Source organism: Lepidothrix coronata, unplaced genomic scaffold, assembly GCF_001604755.1.
Source record: "Lepidothrix coronata isolate B3197 unplaced genomic scaffold, Lepidothrix_coronata-1.0 Scaffold52, whole genome shotgun sequence".
Lineage (NCBI taxonomy): Eukaryota > Metazoa > Chordata > Aves > Passeriformes > Pipridae > Lepidothrix > Lepidothrix coronata.
Genome location: NW_016690232.1, coordinates 3959169 through 3975945, shown reverse-complemented (window position 1 = coordinate 3975945; position 16777 = coordinate 3959169). Strand labels below are relative to the sequence as shown.

General features: G+C 43.4%; 1 protein-coding gene across 1 annotated transcript in view; it reads left to right on the top strand.

The window, feature by feature from the left end:
• The window catches only part of XPR1 (xenotropic and polytropic retrovirus receptor 1), a 107760-nt gene that overhangs the window by 2854 nt on the left and 88129 nt on the right, over positions 1-16777 (top strand). Inside the window, exon 2 of the mRNA XM_017815825.1 lies at positions 5165-5216. Within this exon, the coding sequence (XP_017671314.1) occupies positions 5165-5216 (52 nt within the window). The remainder of the gene's footprint in view (positions 1-5164; positions 5217-16777) is intronic.

The window sequence follows — 16777 nt, the reverse complement described above, 5'->3', positions numbered from 1 at the left end:
CCACAACTTCTCTGGGCAACCTGTGCCAGGGCCTCACCACCCTCACAGTAAAGAATTTTTTCCTGATATCTAATCTAAATCTCCTTTCAGGTTGAAGCCATTCCCCCCCTTGAAAGGACTAAAAGGTGGTCTAGAAACTGCTTTTTTCGTGTCATTCTGTATCATAAAGCTTACATGACCTCATCTTGTTTTTTCTACTGTGATATTTGTAGTTATTTCCATTGGAGAGCAGGTGACTTGTGCAGTCAGAGAGCCCCAGAGCATGGCAGGACCCAGGTAACGTGTGAGATCCTCTGATGGGATGCACAGTGAGCGTGCCTGCAGGGAGCTTTGCCAGTCAGACCAGGAGAGGGGTGTGATCTGTGGCTGATAGTGTCAGGAAGAAGAATGAGATTTGTGCTTTCAATACCTAAAGATGTAGCTTCACTTTCAGATGTCTTTCAGAGTTAGTCCTCAGAGTTCTTACCATTAACATGATCTTCCCCTCCAAAAATCTGTTTAAGTATTGTAGGTGTGCCTGTAGGAAGTATGGAAGTTGCCTGGGCTTAGGGCAGGTACTTGGTCAGGGGAAGAGCTTTAGAGAGAGAAAAATCCATTAATTTTCATTAAACAGGTGAAAAGAAGATACATTTTGCTAGGTGTGGCTTAGATTCTTATCTAGTTACCATTACTGTACATCTGCTTTTTGAGAGAGAGCACTTGGCTCACAGAAAAGAAGAAAAATGACAATGAATGCTGTTCTGTTTCATTCAGCATTTCCCAAAGACATTTACCATGACTGAGTCAATGTTAGCATGGAGATTTACCCAAACCTTGATTGACTTGATTTGACTTTGCATTCAAATTTCCATTCTAAAAATGCATGAAAACATGCAGATTGGATGTGTCACATTTACTGTGAAAAATCCATCCGTAGCTGATGGTTCTGGAAGCCTAAGTCAGTGCAAATGATGAGGAGGGCTTTATGTGAGGACCAGTGTCAATAACATAATACACAATCCCAATGTAAAGGGGAATTTTTCCTGTTGGAATACTGAGTGTCATAACCCTGGTGGCAGTTGAGTTTAAAAACACATGTTGACAAATGCTTAACTTGTTGAAATGCGAAAGTTTCAAACAACTTTGGTCTTGATTTCAATGGCTGGCATCCAAAAACTTTCTAATTGTTAAAAGCAATGTTTTGTGTTTCTGTACCTGCTGCTTTCTCTGGGCAGAGAGCGCAGCAGAGGGGGGCAGTGGTTTTGCACATGAGTTGGGGCACCTGGCAGTGTGGAGCCAGCAGATTCTCACTGTGCAACAGGGCAGTGACCCCTGATGTGCCCTCACCCTGTCAGCAGCAGGGAAAAGGTCTTCTCACCTTGTTTTAGGGGATCTGGCAGAGATTTTTCTCCTGTGAAGTGAGTAGCCTTTTCCTAGTGAGTTAAGTTATCGCTGTGGCATGCACTGCTTCAGTGCTCTTCTTGCCGTGAAACCTGAAGTTTTGGACTATTCATTTACCTTTCAGTTCCTTTGGGGTAAAGAAAAAACATGAAAACAAACAAAATCCCATCTTTTTGTGTCAGACAACAGGATTCTCATTTCCCTGTAGTCAGTACTGAACAGACTCAGGTGGCTCTTAGATGAATTTCAGCTGATGCTTTTTTGCTGCGAATGTGCTTTGCTGCATTTAATGTTCATTTTTTTGATGCAGTGAATGTATTGGGTTGCTAGTCCTCTGTTTATCCACAAACCCTGATGATCTCCTTTGCTCTTTTGTCCATCCTTGGAGTGCTTTTAGAAGGAGAACCTTGCTCCATCCGTTCAGACTTCTAAACGTAAGTGTATGTCTGCACGTCCAGCTGATGGAACTCACTGGAGTTGTACAGTTGCCAGATGGCTGTTTTGTTGCAGTTAATCTGGCCTGAATTTGTTTATCTGCAGAAGTCTGGTGATATTTTTATAGAAAAAGTGCATAGCACCTTTGAAATCACAGCAAATGGGGAAGGAGGAGAATCAGAAGAGTTATTACAGGTGCAAAGTTCATTGGATAGATGGGTAAAGGTGTAAGCAGGTGACCTCCCTTCCCTTTTAGGGAGACCCCAGGTTTTTAAGTCCTTTTGCTGTTGGAGAAGAGAAACAGGTTGCTGAGCTTTAGACACGTCTCTGAGACACAACCTGCAGCAGGAAGTAGGTGGGGAAAAGGAAGCTGATAGCTGAGGTTGCTTGCTTGCCTTCAGAGTCTCTCTTCCAGAAACAGGCTTTCAGTTTTTGGGAAGTGGCCAATTCTGCTGTCAAACCCAGCTTCATGATAGGCAGTTCACACCCAGGCTTGCCACCTCCTGACACAAATCTGTTGTGCTATTTCACTATTTGTCCTTCGGGCTGTTAGCGGATGAGCTTAGAAGAGTTTTGAAAGACTCCTTTAAAACGGCAGGTTTTTTGAGTGTTTTAAGGTTTTTATCCTTGAATTTGTTCACTCTTAAGGTTTGATAGTTGCATTTTTAAGTATTATCTTTCTGCTTTTTTTTTTTTGTATTTTATTTTCTCATATCTATTTACACAAGTTCACTGCAGGTGCAACGTGTATCACTGGCACAATTTAAAGCACGGAAATAATAACCTGTTTTGTTTAGTTTGAGGGCAGAAAGAGTAATTCCTAAATGTTTGAAGCCGACAGTGATGGATAACTTTTGTAAACAATGAGTTCTAAAATTCTGTAATCTAGAGGACTAAATACTTTAGGTGTGAGGGAGCACTGAGCCTTTCACTTTCAGGTTATTGGTTCACTTATATAGGTCAGGAAAGCAGTAACAAAATCTGCTGCTCTGCAGCTGCCAGATTGTAATATGTCAGTCTGCATGGGGAGAGGTCTGTGGGACGACTGACACCTTCAGCTTTCAAGATTGCTTAGTGCAGGACCATCAATGTTGTCCTTTTTAATTTATTTTTTTTTTAAATGACTGATAAAACCAGAGATAGGAATTACATTGAGTTTTCCTCTGGGTGGGTTAAGAGGTGGAGTTGTTACTACAGTGACTTTCAATTTGCTGTCTCTCCTGGTTTGTTTATCCTATGCCGTGTGGTTGTAGTTAATGGAAAAAGTTACAGGTGGGTGAGGATGACGAGTGGGGTGGAAAAGGAGGAAGATTTTTTTGACCACTTGATGTGCAGAGGCAGATCATGTGCTGCTGACCAGTGAGTCATGGGGGAAAGGGGCTGAAGCAGCCAGTGTTCCTGAGGAATTTTAGGAAAGCACAGAGCTGTATGAGGATCATTCAGCAGTGGCTGGGTTGGGAAAACAATTATGCAAGTGACCTTTGTTGAGACCTCTGTGGACTCAGGAGCCAGACCTTTGAGAGATGCCAGAACTGCCGGTGTAACCAGCCACCTTGGGTATCTTGTGATAAACAGACATGTCCTTTAGACCTTGTATTTGCTTAACAGGATTGTAACCACCGTGTTACAACAGTGCTCAGTTTCCAGCTGCTGAGCTTGTGGTTTCTGCCTTGAGGGTATTGGAGTATTTGTCATTTGGGCTGGGAGTTTGTGACCTGGGGGACTATGACACGCAAGATGGTAAATGCGGAGGTGCAGGATTAGAGAAGTATGGGATGTGTTGGGAACCAGGCAGAAGACACAGGAACTAAGATGACCTGAGTGAATTTTGTGTGTTAGATTTCTGTGGGCTCAGAAGTGAGGGAATAAGGTCTAGATTTTACAATGGAGGAGAGTACTCAAATGCACTGTGTGCATCAAGATATGAGGTGCGTGTAAACAGATCACTTTTCAATAGGAATGGGTCCTTTCTGGTGGCTTCTAGTTCCAAAATTATGGCTCAAGTTATTCATAGGGTCCTAGACCTTAAAGATCATCTCATTCCAACCCCCTGCCATGGGCAGGGACACCTTCCACCAGACCAGGTTGCTCCAAGCGCTGTCCGAACTGGCCTTGAACACCTCCAGGGATGGGGCAGCCACAGCTTCTCTGGGCAACCTGTGCCAGGGCCTCACCACCCTCACAGTAAAGAATTTTTTCCTAATGTCTGCCCTCTGTCAGTTTGAATCCATTCCCCCCCTTATCCTATCGCTCCATGCCCTTGTCCAAAGTCCCTCTCCAGCTCTTTTCAAGCCCCCTTAGGCACTGGAAGGAGGTCTGAGATCTCCCTGGAGCCTTCTCTTCTCCAGACTGAACACCCTCAGCCCTCCCAACCTGTCTCCAGAGCAGAGGTACTCCATCCCTCTGATCATCATTGTGACCCTCTCTTGGCATTGCTTCATTCCTTCACCCATTGATCTGAATTCAGTTTATTTGATGTGAGTGAGCAAATCTTTAGTCTATGTCTGGAATCATACCAGCACCTTAACAGCTGTCTGAAAAGAGGAATTCTGAAAAGGAGCTGCAAGTGTTGAGGTTTCTGATGTGGTTCCTTCCTCTCTCCTGGCTCTGGTAACAGGAGTTACTGCCAGGGATGCTCTGTGTATAGCTGTAGGACCCCCTTGTCTCCTGGACCTGCTGCAGCACTGCTCATCTCTTGCACCATCAGTCTGAGTGTGGCTGAGTGGTTCTTCTGAGGTCCCTGGGAGGCAGCTCGTGGTGCCTCCAGAACCTGAACACCTGGTTAATAATTCTGGCTGGTGTTACCGTTGTCCTTTAGATCCCACCTTGAGAGAAGGCCGTCACCCTTGGTTCCCTAATCTCCTTCGTCATGTTGTCTTCAGCTTTTAGAATGTATGTGTGTTTCTCTGCTCCTATATAACAGTGGTAAGAAGTCCCTGAGGCTGCTTTTCCTCCATTTGCCTTGACAAACTCCTTTGTGTCACGCAACACTTCAGGTTTTGTTGTTATTTCTTTGGTTTTTTTTTAACATAAAGCCTTTAACATCCTACCAACTGGGAAACATTTTTTCCAAAGGAAGTCGTTGAAAGGTACGGTTGGAATAAATTTTATAGATTAGTAAGATAACAGGCTTTAGACAAAGCAGTCAGTAAACATGAACCTGTTTCTTTTGTGAACAGAAATACGTGTGAGAGGGTTGACATCACGTACCAAAGCTTTCTGTGCCAGTCTGGATGATAAAAGGGCTTTAATTGATTTTTTTTTTCCAAACAGTCATATCAAAACAACGTAATTTTTCTTTCCTTTTTAATACTAACTGTATTCCTTGTTCTCTCCCTCTCCCTTGCAGGCTTTGAAAGAGATGCTATATGCAGCTGTGGACCAGGCCCCTTCTATAGAAGGTAAGCAAATTGTAACCCAGAGTTGTGTTTTTCTTGGCATTGGGCGCTGGACACATAGCCCTGCTACTTTTCTGTCCTCAGTCCTCCTAAATTGGTAAACTTCATATACTGATGGGCAAATGCCTGGCCTTTCACAGCCTGCATGCTATTTTTGATTGTTAGAACTCTTTGTCCTCTGTCATTGGGACAATAAATGTCTTTGTATAGTTTGAGACTTCAACAGCTTGATTCCTCTTGCTTATAAGGGCATTCAGTGGTGGAAGTACTTTCTCCATGGCTTGAGAATAGACCTTTGTTTTCCTGTGACAGCCAGCCACTCTGGGAGAGTGCTAGAGACACACTGATTCCTGGTTTGTTACTGGTGATTGGAGCTGGAAGGGTCTCCTCCTTTCATTGTGTATCCTCCCTGAATGCTGTGCTGCCTCTCGTATGTGGACATGAGTATATCTTCTTGTTTGCATGTCTTTATTGCCACTGACTTATCTAGATTATTTTAGTACGGTGATTGGTTTTAAGCTCATTGCATTTTGAATACTGTGTTGAATTAAGGGATGATCTGTGCAAAATTGGAGCCCTTTACTTTCTCTGTCTTTCTTCCTTTTGTTGTCTTTCAAGCGCTGAAGAGTTTTTTGCCTCTCTTGCTTCCCTCCTTAGTTTCTTGCCCTTCCTGTGGATTTCCAACTGTTTTATAACCTTTATTATTTTCACTTTGAGTGCAGTGCAGTGGTAATTTCACTAATCTCTAAATGTGGCTCTGGGCTTATTGCATATTTATAGAGCAGAAGAACAACTGCTGCTCGTGATATAGTCAGCTGTCTAACATCAGTAATGCTGGTCACTCTTCAGTTTGCTTGTTAACTACTTTCCTTGTGTTGATTAGAACTGGGAAATGAGGTGTGACAGTTAAAATAACATGGAATATTTTTTTAAATTAAACTCTACCTGCTCTTTGATTAGAATTTTAAAACAAAAGCTGAAATAGTTAATAGACTAAGAGGGTTTGTGTGGGATGGAACAGTCTGTCTTTGTACTCTTCAGAGGTGCAATCCAAGCTGAAAACTTCATAGAAGCAATGCTAAGACAGGTATAATCTTTAGTTTTAACCTGACACTTAGTTGCTCACTCAACTCACCCTGATAATTTTGTTAAATCACTCACACTTTTCTCTAAAGTGCAGGTCCTAGAACTACTTTTTTAAAGGTTATGGTCCTAGAATCCAAAATATATGTGTTATCTTAGGAAAACTCGCCAGCAATACGCTGGCAATAGAGGAAAATCTCACTTTATTCTTTTGAGGGGCAGAATTGCCTAAAAATCACCCACAAATCTTTCCAACAACATAAATCCAGTTTTTGATCTAAGAGGAACGCTAAAGTGTTTTGTGTAGACCAAACTGACTATATTAACTTTTAAAGACAACTTCCTAATTTTATTGAAAATCCAGCATTATTTGTGTGGAAGACTGGAGCAATTACAAGACTTTTTTCTCCTCTCTTCTGTCCGTTGGTTTATTATTGACAATGTGAGCAAACGGTGTCTGTGCTAATAAAGTTTTGTAGTCAAATGTTGGAATGTGATTTACTGGGTTTTGCTTGGGTATACCTAGGATTTCAAGGTAGGCCCAAATTGATAAAGAGTTATAATTCAGCATTTTGATTTTATTATTTTCAATGCTTTTGATATGGTGATGTCCTCTAATGTGCTGTTATGTTTGAGTGTAAACATATTTGGCAAAGCAAGAGAATGTGAAGAGTAAGATGGTAGAATATTATATTTATGCTCTTTTAAGTGCTGTAAGAATTTTAACTTGTGCTTCTTCCTCTTTTGATGCTTTAAAAACCTTAAAAAAAGGAAAGCAATGACTTAAGACAGTTTTCATCAGTAGAACAGTGTTCTGTTCATTTTGGGGGGAATTGGGTCTTTTCCTCTGTACTGTAGAGAACAAAGTAACCCAAACTTTTTTGAACCACTCATATTTAACTCTGTCTGCCTGACCTGCCCTTAAGTGGAGAGCTGTTATACTTGGAAATGGATCAAGACCATTTCTCCATCCCTGTTGCTTACATCCTTCTCCTTTAAGCCCATCTGCTTTTGTTCATAGAAACTTTAGGCCAGGTTTAGTGTGTGACTGCGCACAGACTGTGCCCAAAACACAGCTTAAGTCCCTGTCAGAAGAGATGGAGCAAGTTCCTTGAACTTTGGGAGGGAGTGTAGCAGCTATTGTCAGGGGCTGGCTGTTGGCCTGCGTGTTATCAGTTTAATATGGATTTTGCAATGGATACTTCTGTGTTATTTTGAGCTTAGCACAGAAGGTAGAGGGCTGTGCCACTGAAACCCAGCTACCCAGTGTGAGCCTAATGTAATCTCATTTTAGACTGGTCTAACTAAAATCCATTTTCTAATTGATCTAGTTGATCACAGGCACGCCGTGGACCTGCATAGTTGGCTTTGATTTACCTTGCATGAATTGTAAAGCTAATCTTAATATAATGGGCTGTGAAGAAGAGGGAGTTTTGTATAGCAAAGCTGAAGCTATTCCTGGTTCTTATTCTGCTCAGCTGGATGTGTAATCTGGGATTTGTGGATGAATTTCTTAGATTTCTGCTGCAGGCTACTTACTATGTCAGCCAGTAAAATTTGTGTACCTGCATAAATGCTTTATATGGCTTAGAAGTATGCTGAAACTATTTTGGAAACTCTTTAAAACAACAACAAAAGAAGTGCTACCCAACCAAGGTATGTTGTAAGCAGTAGGCAAGGCAGGTAATAGGTGAACCATCCATCATGAATAGCTTTCATTTAGTTTGTATTTAGGAATCTCCTGCTTGTGGTTGGGGAAATGGTTGACTTCAGAATGGCTCTTAAGCTCTACGAGGGATGGTCCTTTTGCTAGCTTAGTGGGCAAAATACTACTGGGAAGAGGATCTTGGCTCTAAATTGTGCAATTTATTATGCACTTATATGGTGACCCTTCTCATTGTGCTACATTGAATCATACCTATGTCCATCTGCTTTTCCCTACATTCAGCTAATAAAGACTGTAATGTTAACAAAAGCCTTGCAGATGTGGATAAGCAAAACCTACCAAGGCTGTATGATAGGAGGAGGTTGTTTATAGCTGCCCCCTGACACTATTGCAAGGTGCTGTGTCCACCCCCCCCCCCGTGTTTCACGAGAGTTATTCCAGACTGTAGCGTGCCTTTATTGGCAGTTCCTACCTGTACACATAGATTTCTTTACTCTGTTCAAAGATACATTTTTTTTCCCCCATCTGTCTACTTTGTAATGACAGTATTTATATGCCAGTGTTACTCCTCCAGATGCTCATCATCTTTTTACAAGGCATTCCCCCGATGAAACCTGCACACCTGCGCAACATCTGTACCGAATTAGTGTTTAGTCTGTTAATTCAATCCTGTACACATCACTGCAAAAAGCATCAAATGCAGCTTGATTCCCAGCTGTACTTGCTTGGGTTTCTGGAGAGTTCTTTGAAGCGTGTTTGCTTGGTTAGCTGTTTGTTATGCGCTGTTTACTGTTACGGGATCAATCAGGATGATTTGATGCTGCTTCCACCATGTTATTCACGCCTCCTGAGTCCTCATGGCACGGCAGGAAGGACCTGCATGCAAGTGTGCCAGGCACCCTTTCCTTGACCCTGAGATACCTTTAGGAGGAATCTGTAACAATGTGGAGGCAAAAACCCAGTGTAGCTCTGTTTTCCTCCGAGGCAAAATATGCAGTATTGCAAAAGCGTGAAATACTGACCTCACTGGGAGCATGTTGATTTTTTGATGTTGTTGTTGGTTTTTTTTTTTGCATTCCTTGTCCTCCCACTGCTTCCTGTCCCACTTGTCACCTAAGTAAAAGAGGTTACTGGACCACTCTTGCTCAGAGTCCTCCCGATTATTCCACTTGGTGAGCAGATGTGTCGGCATCTCCCCAAGCTCCTTACGATGCAGCTCCTCTCAGCTGCAGCGGAGATGAAAGTGCAGCTCTAAATTATTCATTCTGATTATCTGCTTGAATGGACAGGGTCCACTCTAAATATTATTTCATAGAATATTTGCCTTTCAGATATTGAAATTTAACCTCCCGTTAATAGTTGCATAAACAAACGTTGTTGTTGTAATATCAGGTGGTACAAGAGCATTCTGTTGTATCCTCTTATTATAGAGATTACTTATTCCACTTAACCCCAATCCTGAATTCCAGTGGCACCTTTTAAATGAGGATCACACTGGTTGTGTGGGGGATGGAATGGTGTAACAGTTGTAGGGGTGGGGAGTACGGGTCCTTTAGGGTAGAATTCAAACCCAAATGTAAGAGGTGATGTTAAAATAATATTTGATTGGTGAGTGAAAAGCTTTAGTGGTAATGGAGATCCTCTGCTGGTACGTGCAATCTGTGTGGTCACCTATTTACTTGTGATGGATTAGAAAAGCAAGAGGTGCAAGTTTGGGACACCCAGAGAGTGCCAGCACTGGCAGCGTGTCTTGTGTGATTCCACCCTAGTTTCTGCTTTCATTTGTAATGCACTTGCCATGTTAACTGGCAGCTACAAATCTCTAGTTCGGATTTATTTGTGTTACTGAATAAATAAAATAGGATTCTTTAGGATGATAAATAATCTTGGTGAATAAGCAGGGTGTGGGAAATCACATTTTTTTTTCCCAGAGGAAATTATAAGCCTGACAGTTTTTGTTATACACAGACATACTTTGTGGGGTTGATCAAAGGCTTATGGTTTGTCTGTGTATATGCACGTCTTCTTTTTATTTCAAAATAAACATTTATTTCCAATTGCACAATCTTACTGTGTAGGGGGTTGAGGTTTTGTTTACATGGGAATGCTTAAGGCTTAAAGGAACCTTCAGCAGAACTGCTGCACATCAGGAGCAGCCACAAGCAGATTAATGCTTTGTCTTTATTTCACAATGTTGTTGCACACCCATAAAGGGCATGGGGATTGGTGTCCCACACCCCAGATGCTCTGCAGGCTGTAATTCAGTCCAGAGGCCTCTGTAACTAGTTTGTAAACTCAAAAAAAAAAAAAAATATAATCCCATGACAATCCTCTTCTCAGTCAGAGACCTGATGCCAGGTATTGGATTATCTGTAGAAAAATAGGTTATTGGGCTTGTGGAAAACGTTAGCTTCCAGAGAGTGCAGTGGACAGGAGGAGAACTTGGCTGAGTACCAGCATTTAGAGAAGGAGATGATGTCTGGTTTCTCTTCCCCTGGGGCAATACAATTTGCAAGGTAAACAGTGCATATGGTTGGAGTAGGGTGCAGAGTAGTGTTAGAGAACAGCTGGATGTTCGCTAAAATATTTGGAGCACAGATGCCTGTATGAAAATGTGGTGTACCGTGTGTTCATGTAAAAGTCATTTTGCTGTCAAAAGCAGTTCAGTGCTCTCAGCAAGTCAGCCCAGAGACTGACTGGGGTGTGTTTTGTACCACCCCAGGCCACTTTCTGTGCCCTCAGGGTAGTGCAGACCCAGCTACGCTGTTGGTACAGTACCTTCCTTGAAGGCACGGAGCACTAAGTGACTGAATTCTGCTTAACCAGTAATTAGTGTAACATGGATGTGGAATGAAGGTCAGATTAGGTACAGAGCTGGAGTCACAGAACAGAATCACAGCATGGTTTGGGTTGGAAGGGGCCTTTAAAGGTCGTCTAGTGCAACCCCTCTGCCCTGGGCAGGGACACCTTCCACTAGCCCAGGTTGCTCCAAGCCCTGTCCAACCTGGCCTTGGACATTTCCAGGGATGGGGCAGCCACAGCTTCTCTGTGCGACCTGTTCCAGGGTCTCACCACCCTCACAGTAAAGAATTTTTTCCTAATATCTAATCTAACCCTGCTCTCTATCAGTTTAAATCCATTATCCTTTGTTCTAATGCAGCAGACCCTGCATGGAGAGCTAGAGTGATGAGTACTGATTGGAAGTAACTTGTTGATCGTGGAGACAACTGGCCAATACAAGTTTTGATGTTATTACTGTCCCATAGACCACAGGTTCTCAGGTTGTGGCCTAAGAGTACATTCAGAAACTGGTGTGCTCAGAGTCCTGGCTTGCCTGTGGGTGCTGGTTCATGTGGGCTGCACTTTCATTTATTTTTGGTTTATTTTTTGTGGCTGTGAACCCTTTCAGTTCTTAAAAACCACTTACTCCAGAAGGTCTGTGGGAGAATACCCCTGGAGCCAATGGAAGCTTTCCTGGGGCTCTGGGGGTGGTGTGGGGCCATGCAGGGTAACCAAGAAGGTTGTGGGGGTAGGTGGTTTAGCAGGTTGATTGGGTAGATCAGTGTTTCTTTCTGAAGGAAGCTTGTGATTGCAGTCGGTGGGAATGCTGCACTTCCTCACCCTTTCCATTTGCCCCGTGGCCAGCTTGTGGCTGATACACCCACCACTTCATCTGTGTGCACATGCTGGGAAGCCCCAGTTGCTGCTGAGCAAGACTTTTGCCTTTTCCTCAGTTTGCTGGAGTGTTCTGGGTAACTTCCTCAGCAGCTCAAATTGCTTTAAGGCATTCATATTGTGTGAAGAACTCAAGTCCTAAGGGTACCAGAGAGTACAGACTCAAGGCTTAGGAGTGGGCAGTTAATTGGATCAGAATCTCCTGAGTTGGAAGGGATCCACAAGGGTCATCAAAGTCCAATTCCTGGCCCTGCACAGAACACCTCCGAGAATCCCACCATGTGCCTGAGGGTGTTGCCCAAATGCTTCTTGAACTCTGCCAGATTTGGTGCTGTGAACACTGCCCTGAGGAGCCTGTTCCAGTGCCCAACCGCCCTCTGGGTGAAGAACCTTTTCCTAATATCCAACCTAACCTCCCCTTGACACAGCTTCATGCCATTCCCTTGGGTTCTGTTGCTGGTCGTCAGAGAGTAGAGATCAGTGCCCGCCCCTCTGATTCCCATCATGAGGAAGCTGTGGACTGCGATGAGTCACCTCTTCTCCAGGCTGAATAAACCGAGTGACCTCAGCCACTCCTGATATGGCTTCCCCTCTAGGCCCTCCACTGTTGCTTTGCAGTGTTGTCCTTTTTTTCTTCACTTAAGCATTCTTTGGTATTGAGTACTAAGAGCTGTTAAACCCAGGATGATCCAAGAGGTAATGGTGGAAGCTGGACCTGGTAGTCAAGGCTGGCACATATGAAAGGTTTGCACCTAGAGGCAGGTTTTTGGCAAGTCTGAAAATCTACTGTGGAAGGGCTGCAGATGATTCTTTAATGGCTTCTGTAGGGTAACAGCGACATCAGAAATGCTCAGCTGTGCCTTTCTGTTTTCTCTTTTCCTTCCTGCCTTTGCTTTCCCATACATTAAAATGCCAGTCTGTTACCTTTTTAGTGGTTAGAGGAATTAACAGTGCTTGTCATTTAACTGGAGTGTGCCAGGTCTCATGTTAATGGTCAAAACTTAAGGATCGGAAAGGAGAAGGTTGGCAAAGCTGGAAGATTGACAGCCAGCTGTGCCTTCATCAAAGCACTCCTGAGACAGCAGTGAGACATCAAACAGCACAGTGGCTGTAGACATGAAGAGCACTGCACATGTATATACAAGAGGTCAGTATTTATTGCTTTGTTTCAAAAAAACCCCCTGCACTAGACATCTTAACAGCAAGATTTAGTGTGTGTGTGTCAGAGGCAGCCTCTGGCTTTATAGTCATTCCTCTGGTGCTGTGTTTGATATAGGGGATGTGAATTATTAGACAATTAAGATTTTTGGATGAGACTGGAGCTACTTGGTGAATAATGCAATATGAATTAAGTTTGATTGGTTTCTCTCTTTAAAAATGCATGCTGTGGGCAAGGGAATGAGCAGAGTGTCTCTGGAAGGGAATCTCATTCTTCTACATCGTAAGTTGCCTGAGGAAAATGGCCAACCTGCCAATGCCCAAGGAGTGGTGGCATCTCTGTGTGACGTGGTGATGGAGGAGCAAAGGCTGTCCTTCCTCCTAGAGTGGTCCTTTAAGCTGTGTTCTCTTAAAGTGCTGCAAGGCCTCACTGTGCAGTGCCTATTGCAGTAATGGTCCCTCTTTTGAAGTAATTTTACAATTAGCAACAGTGTGGTGAAATATGTCTTTTTCCTGATTCCTGAAGTAGAAATGAAAGCTAGTTGCCTGTCTCACCGGTGTTGTGGTTTGTTTTTTTTTTTTACAGTGTATCTATAGCATTACAGCTTGACCCCCTTTAAGTAAAAGTAGCTAATGACTTAATTTTAAAATGTAATTGTGTTTTTTGTAGATACATAACATTTGATTTTAGTTACAGTGTAAAACTGCAAAATTACAGTGTCTTAGTTTTACAAAGCCATACTTAAATGAATGTAAAAATATATATTATTTCATTTATTATGTGGCCATGTAGTTAATGTACTTTAAATTGCTTTATGCTGCTTTGGTACAGTGTGCGAACCTTTTTACCCTGAATTACTGCAGCCTAAATGTAAAAGTCTGATCCTATGGTTCAGTTCCTCTGTGAACTGAGAAGGGGAAAACCATGGAGAGGTATAAAGGATATTTTACTAATAAGTGGTATGACAGGAGTACCTAAAGCTCCTTAGCTGTAGGGCAGTAGCACTGTGAGTCAGAGTTGTGTATGTCCAGCTAAAAATAACAAAGAAAACTGCATGAAAATACACAAATGTACTTTTTAAAGTAGTTTTTGCTCTGTCCAGGATGGTGACTGGCATCACAGTGGGCACAGACACCACTGGGGTGGTGCAAAGCTGGTTTGTGGGCGCTGACTCTTCTTGCATTGTGTACTCAGCAGCTCAACTTTCCCTCTGCAAGGGGGAAGCCTTGTTTATCTCCTAGGAGATGAAAAACCAATTTCTTCTTCTTGATGAGAAGCTGACAGGCTATTTGACTTAACAAGAGAGGCAATGCAGTGATTGGGAAGAGGGGAATTGCATGCCATAACATACCGATATAAATGCAATTTATTTTGCATGTGCTGTATAGCCCCGGGCACACATTTTAGGGGGGTGTGAGAATTTCTTGCATGCTGGAATATGAGCTCTAAACAGAAAAAAAAAGGCAAATTTGGCATCCAGACTGTGTTTATAACCCTGGTTTTATTTTTACTGTAATTGCTTTGCATGCTTTTATAAATGCTCCTAATGTCTTTGTGGGGCAAAGTGCAGAGAGGCTGAGGAGATCGGCTGGGGAGAGCTGTTAACTCCGGATCTATCTTGTCCCACAGTTGCAGACTTGTTCTGACATGTGGCCAAGGCTGATATTCTGGAATTGCCTTGCTAGGATCCCGTCCCCACGCAGCTCTGCTGAGACAGAGACTTCAGTGCCAGCCTGTCTGGTTGTCAGCCCTGTAATGGGTCAGTTATAGGGGGAAAATGGGCATTGTTGGTCTAAACCCCCATTTTTATTTTCATCCTCTCCTATTGTAGCTGATCATTTCTATGAGTTTGTTGTTAATTTCTGTATGTTTTTTGTTCTTAATTTCTGCATGGTCTATATGTCAGAGCACCAGCAGCATAGACCATGTTGTTGCTAACAGTGAACCCAGGTATGCTTTTTAAAGGCAAGTCCCTTATGGGCACAGCTGTAGGAGTGAGTCACAGGCAAGGCAGTAAAATGAGGTAATAATGACCAGAATTGGCTGATGGACCTATAAGGTGAAATCTATAAATAGCTGAATGGAATTTGGCTTGTACTTCACTGTTTTCCTGTGATTTTGTCTTCCCTAATGAGAGGTAGCAGTTAGAAAGCAGAGATAAATAATCTGAAAGCCTGATATAGCATTCCATTTAGTTCATAGTTTTTTGTATATGTCAAATGGTCCTTGAGCTCTGCAGCAGTCCAAGGCAAGAGTTCAATATCTTCCCTGCCCAGCCCCAGGAGAACACACTTCTGCCTTAGAAGTCTGGGTCAAGGCTTGATTCTGCTTGGACCCTGATGAACACATCTCTTGGAAGTTTCATGAGCTTATGAAGCCTTCAAGAGATTGCAGTAGAGACAAGAAAGCTTCCTAATAGAGACACGAAAACTTCCCAGAGAGGGTGAAGGAAAGGGAAAAAATCAGAATACCTTTTGCTTGTCTGAGGAAACTGGATTAAATCAATGCTCACAGGTGATGATTGTGTATATAGAGGCTGCATTTGTGGGTTTGGGGTGCTGGAGGTGATGCTGTTGACAAACAGCATTCATTTATGGTGTGGGATTAATTAATAGGACATCAATAAGACTTGTTTACTGAAACTTCAGGTTTCAGAGGATAAGTCAGTAAAATGTGCACTGTGAATGAAATTTGGAGCAGTTGAAGGCAGAGAGGGTAGAGACAGGATGCTGAGCTTGTGAGGCTTGCCACACCTGATCAGCCCCATCTGCTGTGTTGATCCTGCTGTAAGGTGACTGCTGGTTCTGGTCAGCACTTCAGATCCTGCAGAAATACCCCGTGTATCGGGTGTGAGCTTCAGCAATATGTCAGCAATGGGGAGCCTGCCACGGCTTTACCGCTGTTCTCTTCAGCAGATGTCGTGTGTGTGGTGAGGCCTCGGAAAGGGAAGGACCAGGAAGGACAGTGAAGGGAGAGGTGGAGGGTTCATCTGTGTGCAGCCAACCTGCTAGAGCTGGTCAGGGCTTGGCCCCGGTGCCCAGAGCAGAGCTTGCCAGGCTGCTCCTGGCGCCCGGCTCACGTTTCCTTGTACATGTGGACACTGTTCTCCCCCCTCCTGGTGCCTTTGGCTCTGGTGTTAGCTGCACCCATGTCTTCTTAGGCAGGAAGATTAGTTTGCTACTGTCAGTGCGTAATAGGACTTTGAGCTAAAGGCTCCAAAAGTACTTACAAAAGAGCTTTCAAATCTTCCCCTCCTGTTTTAGAGATCCAAATGCAGCTCAGCTAGAATTGGTCTGTACCAATTTCCCTTTCGGTTTCTTCTGCTTTCGGGCAGCTCCTACAGATTCAATTCTGGCTTTTGTTCCCAGTGGATGGAGTGGGGTTGATGTGGCTGGATGCTAATGCAGTGTTCTAGATGGAGCAGATGTGCTCCCGCTCGCTTTCCGGCGAGGAGGAATCCAGCCCTGGAAGGTGCCTGATCTGGGCTTGGACTTGCCTAAGCACAAATCCGAGTAATGAATTAGTCATCAGGCAGGGAATTCATTTCCCCGGGGACATGGAGAGGGAGGCTGGTACAGCCCAGCTGTCAGTCAGGAATTGCTGATGCAGGAACTCTGGCCAGCTGAGAAGGTTCCCCCCACTCTTGCTGATATATTCAGGCTTGGATGGCAAATCCTTTAGTTTGGTATTTCAGTAGTAACACGAATCCTTCATAGGGTGTGTGCTTAAAGGCTTTGGTCTCTTTACCTAACCTACATAAATGTGTTAACTGGATATTTTGAATCTAAAGGCCACAGACCGTAATTGCTGCAACTTTGCAGTGTTGTGAGGCAATTCTACTGAATCCTTTTGACGTGGTCAGCAGGGTATGCCAGAGGGTTTTGCCGTCTCCATCAGTTTTGGGAGTGATTTTGTGGTTATTGAGGTATATGGGTCACAGTGGGGTGAGTTTGGGAAGAGATGTTTCTGCTCTATCACCTT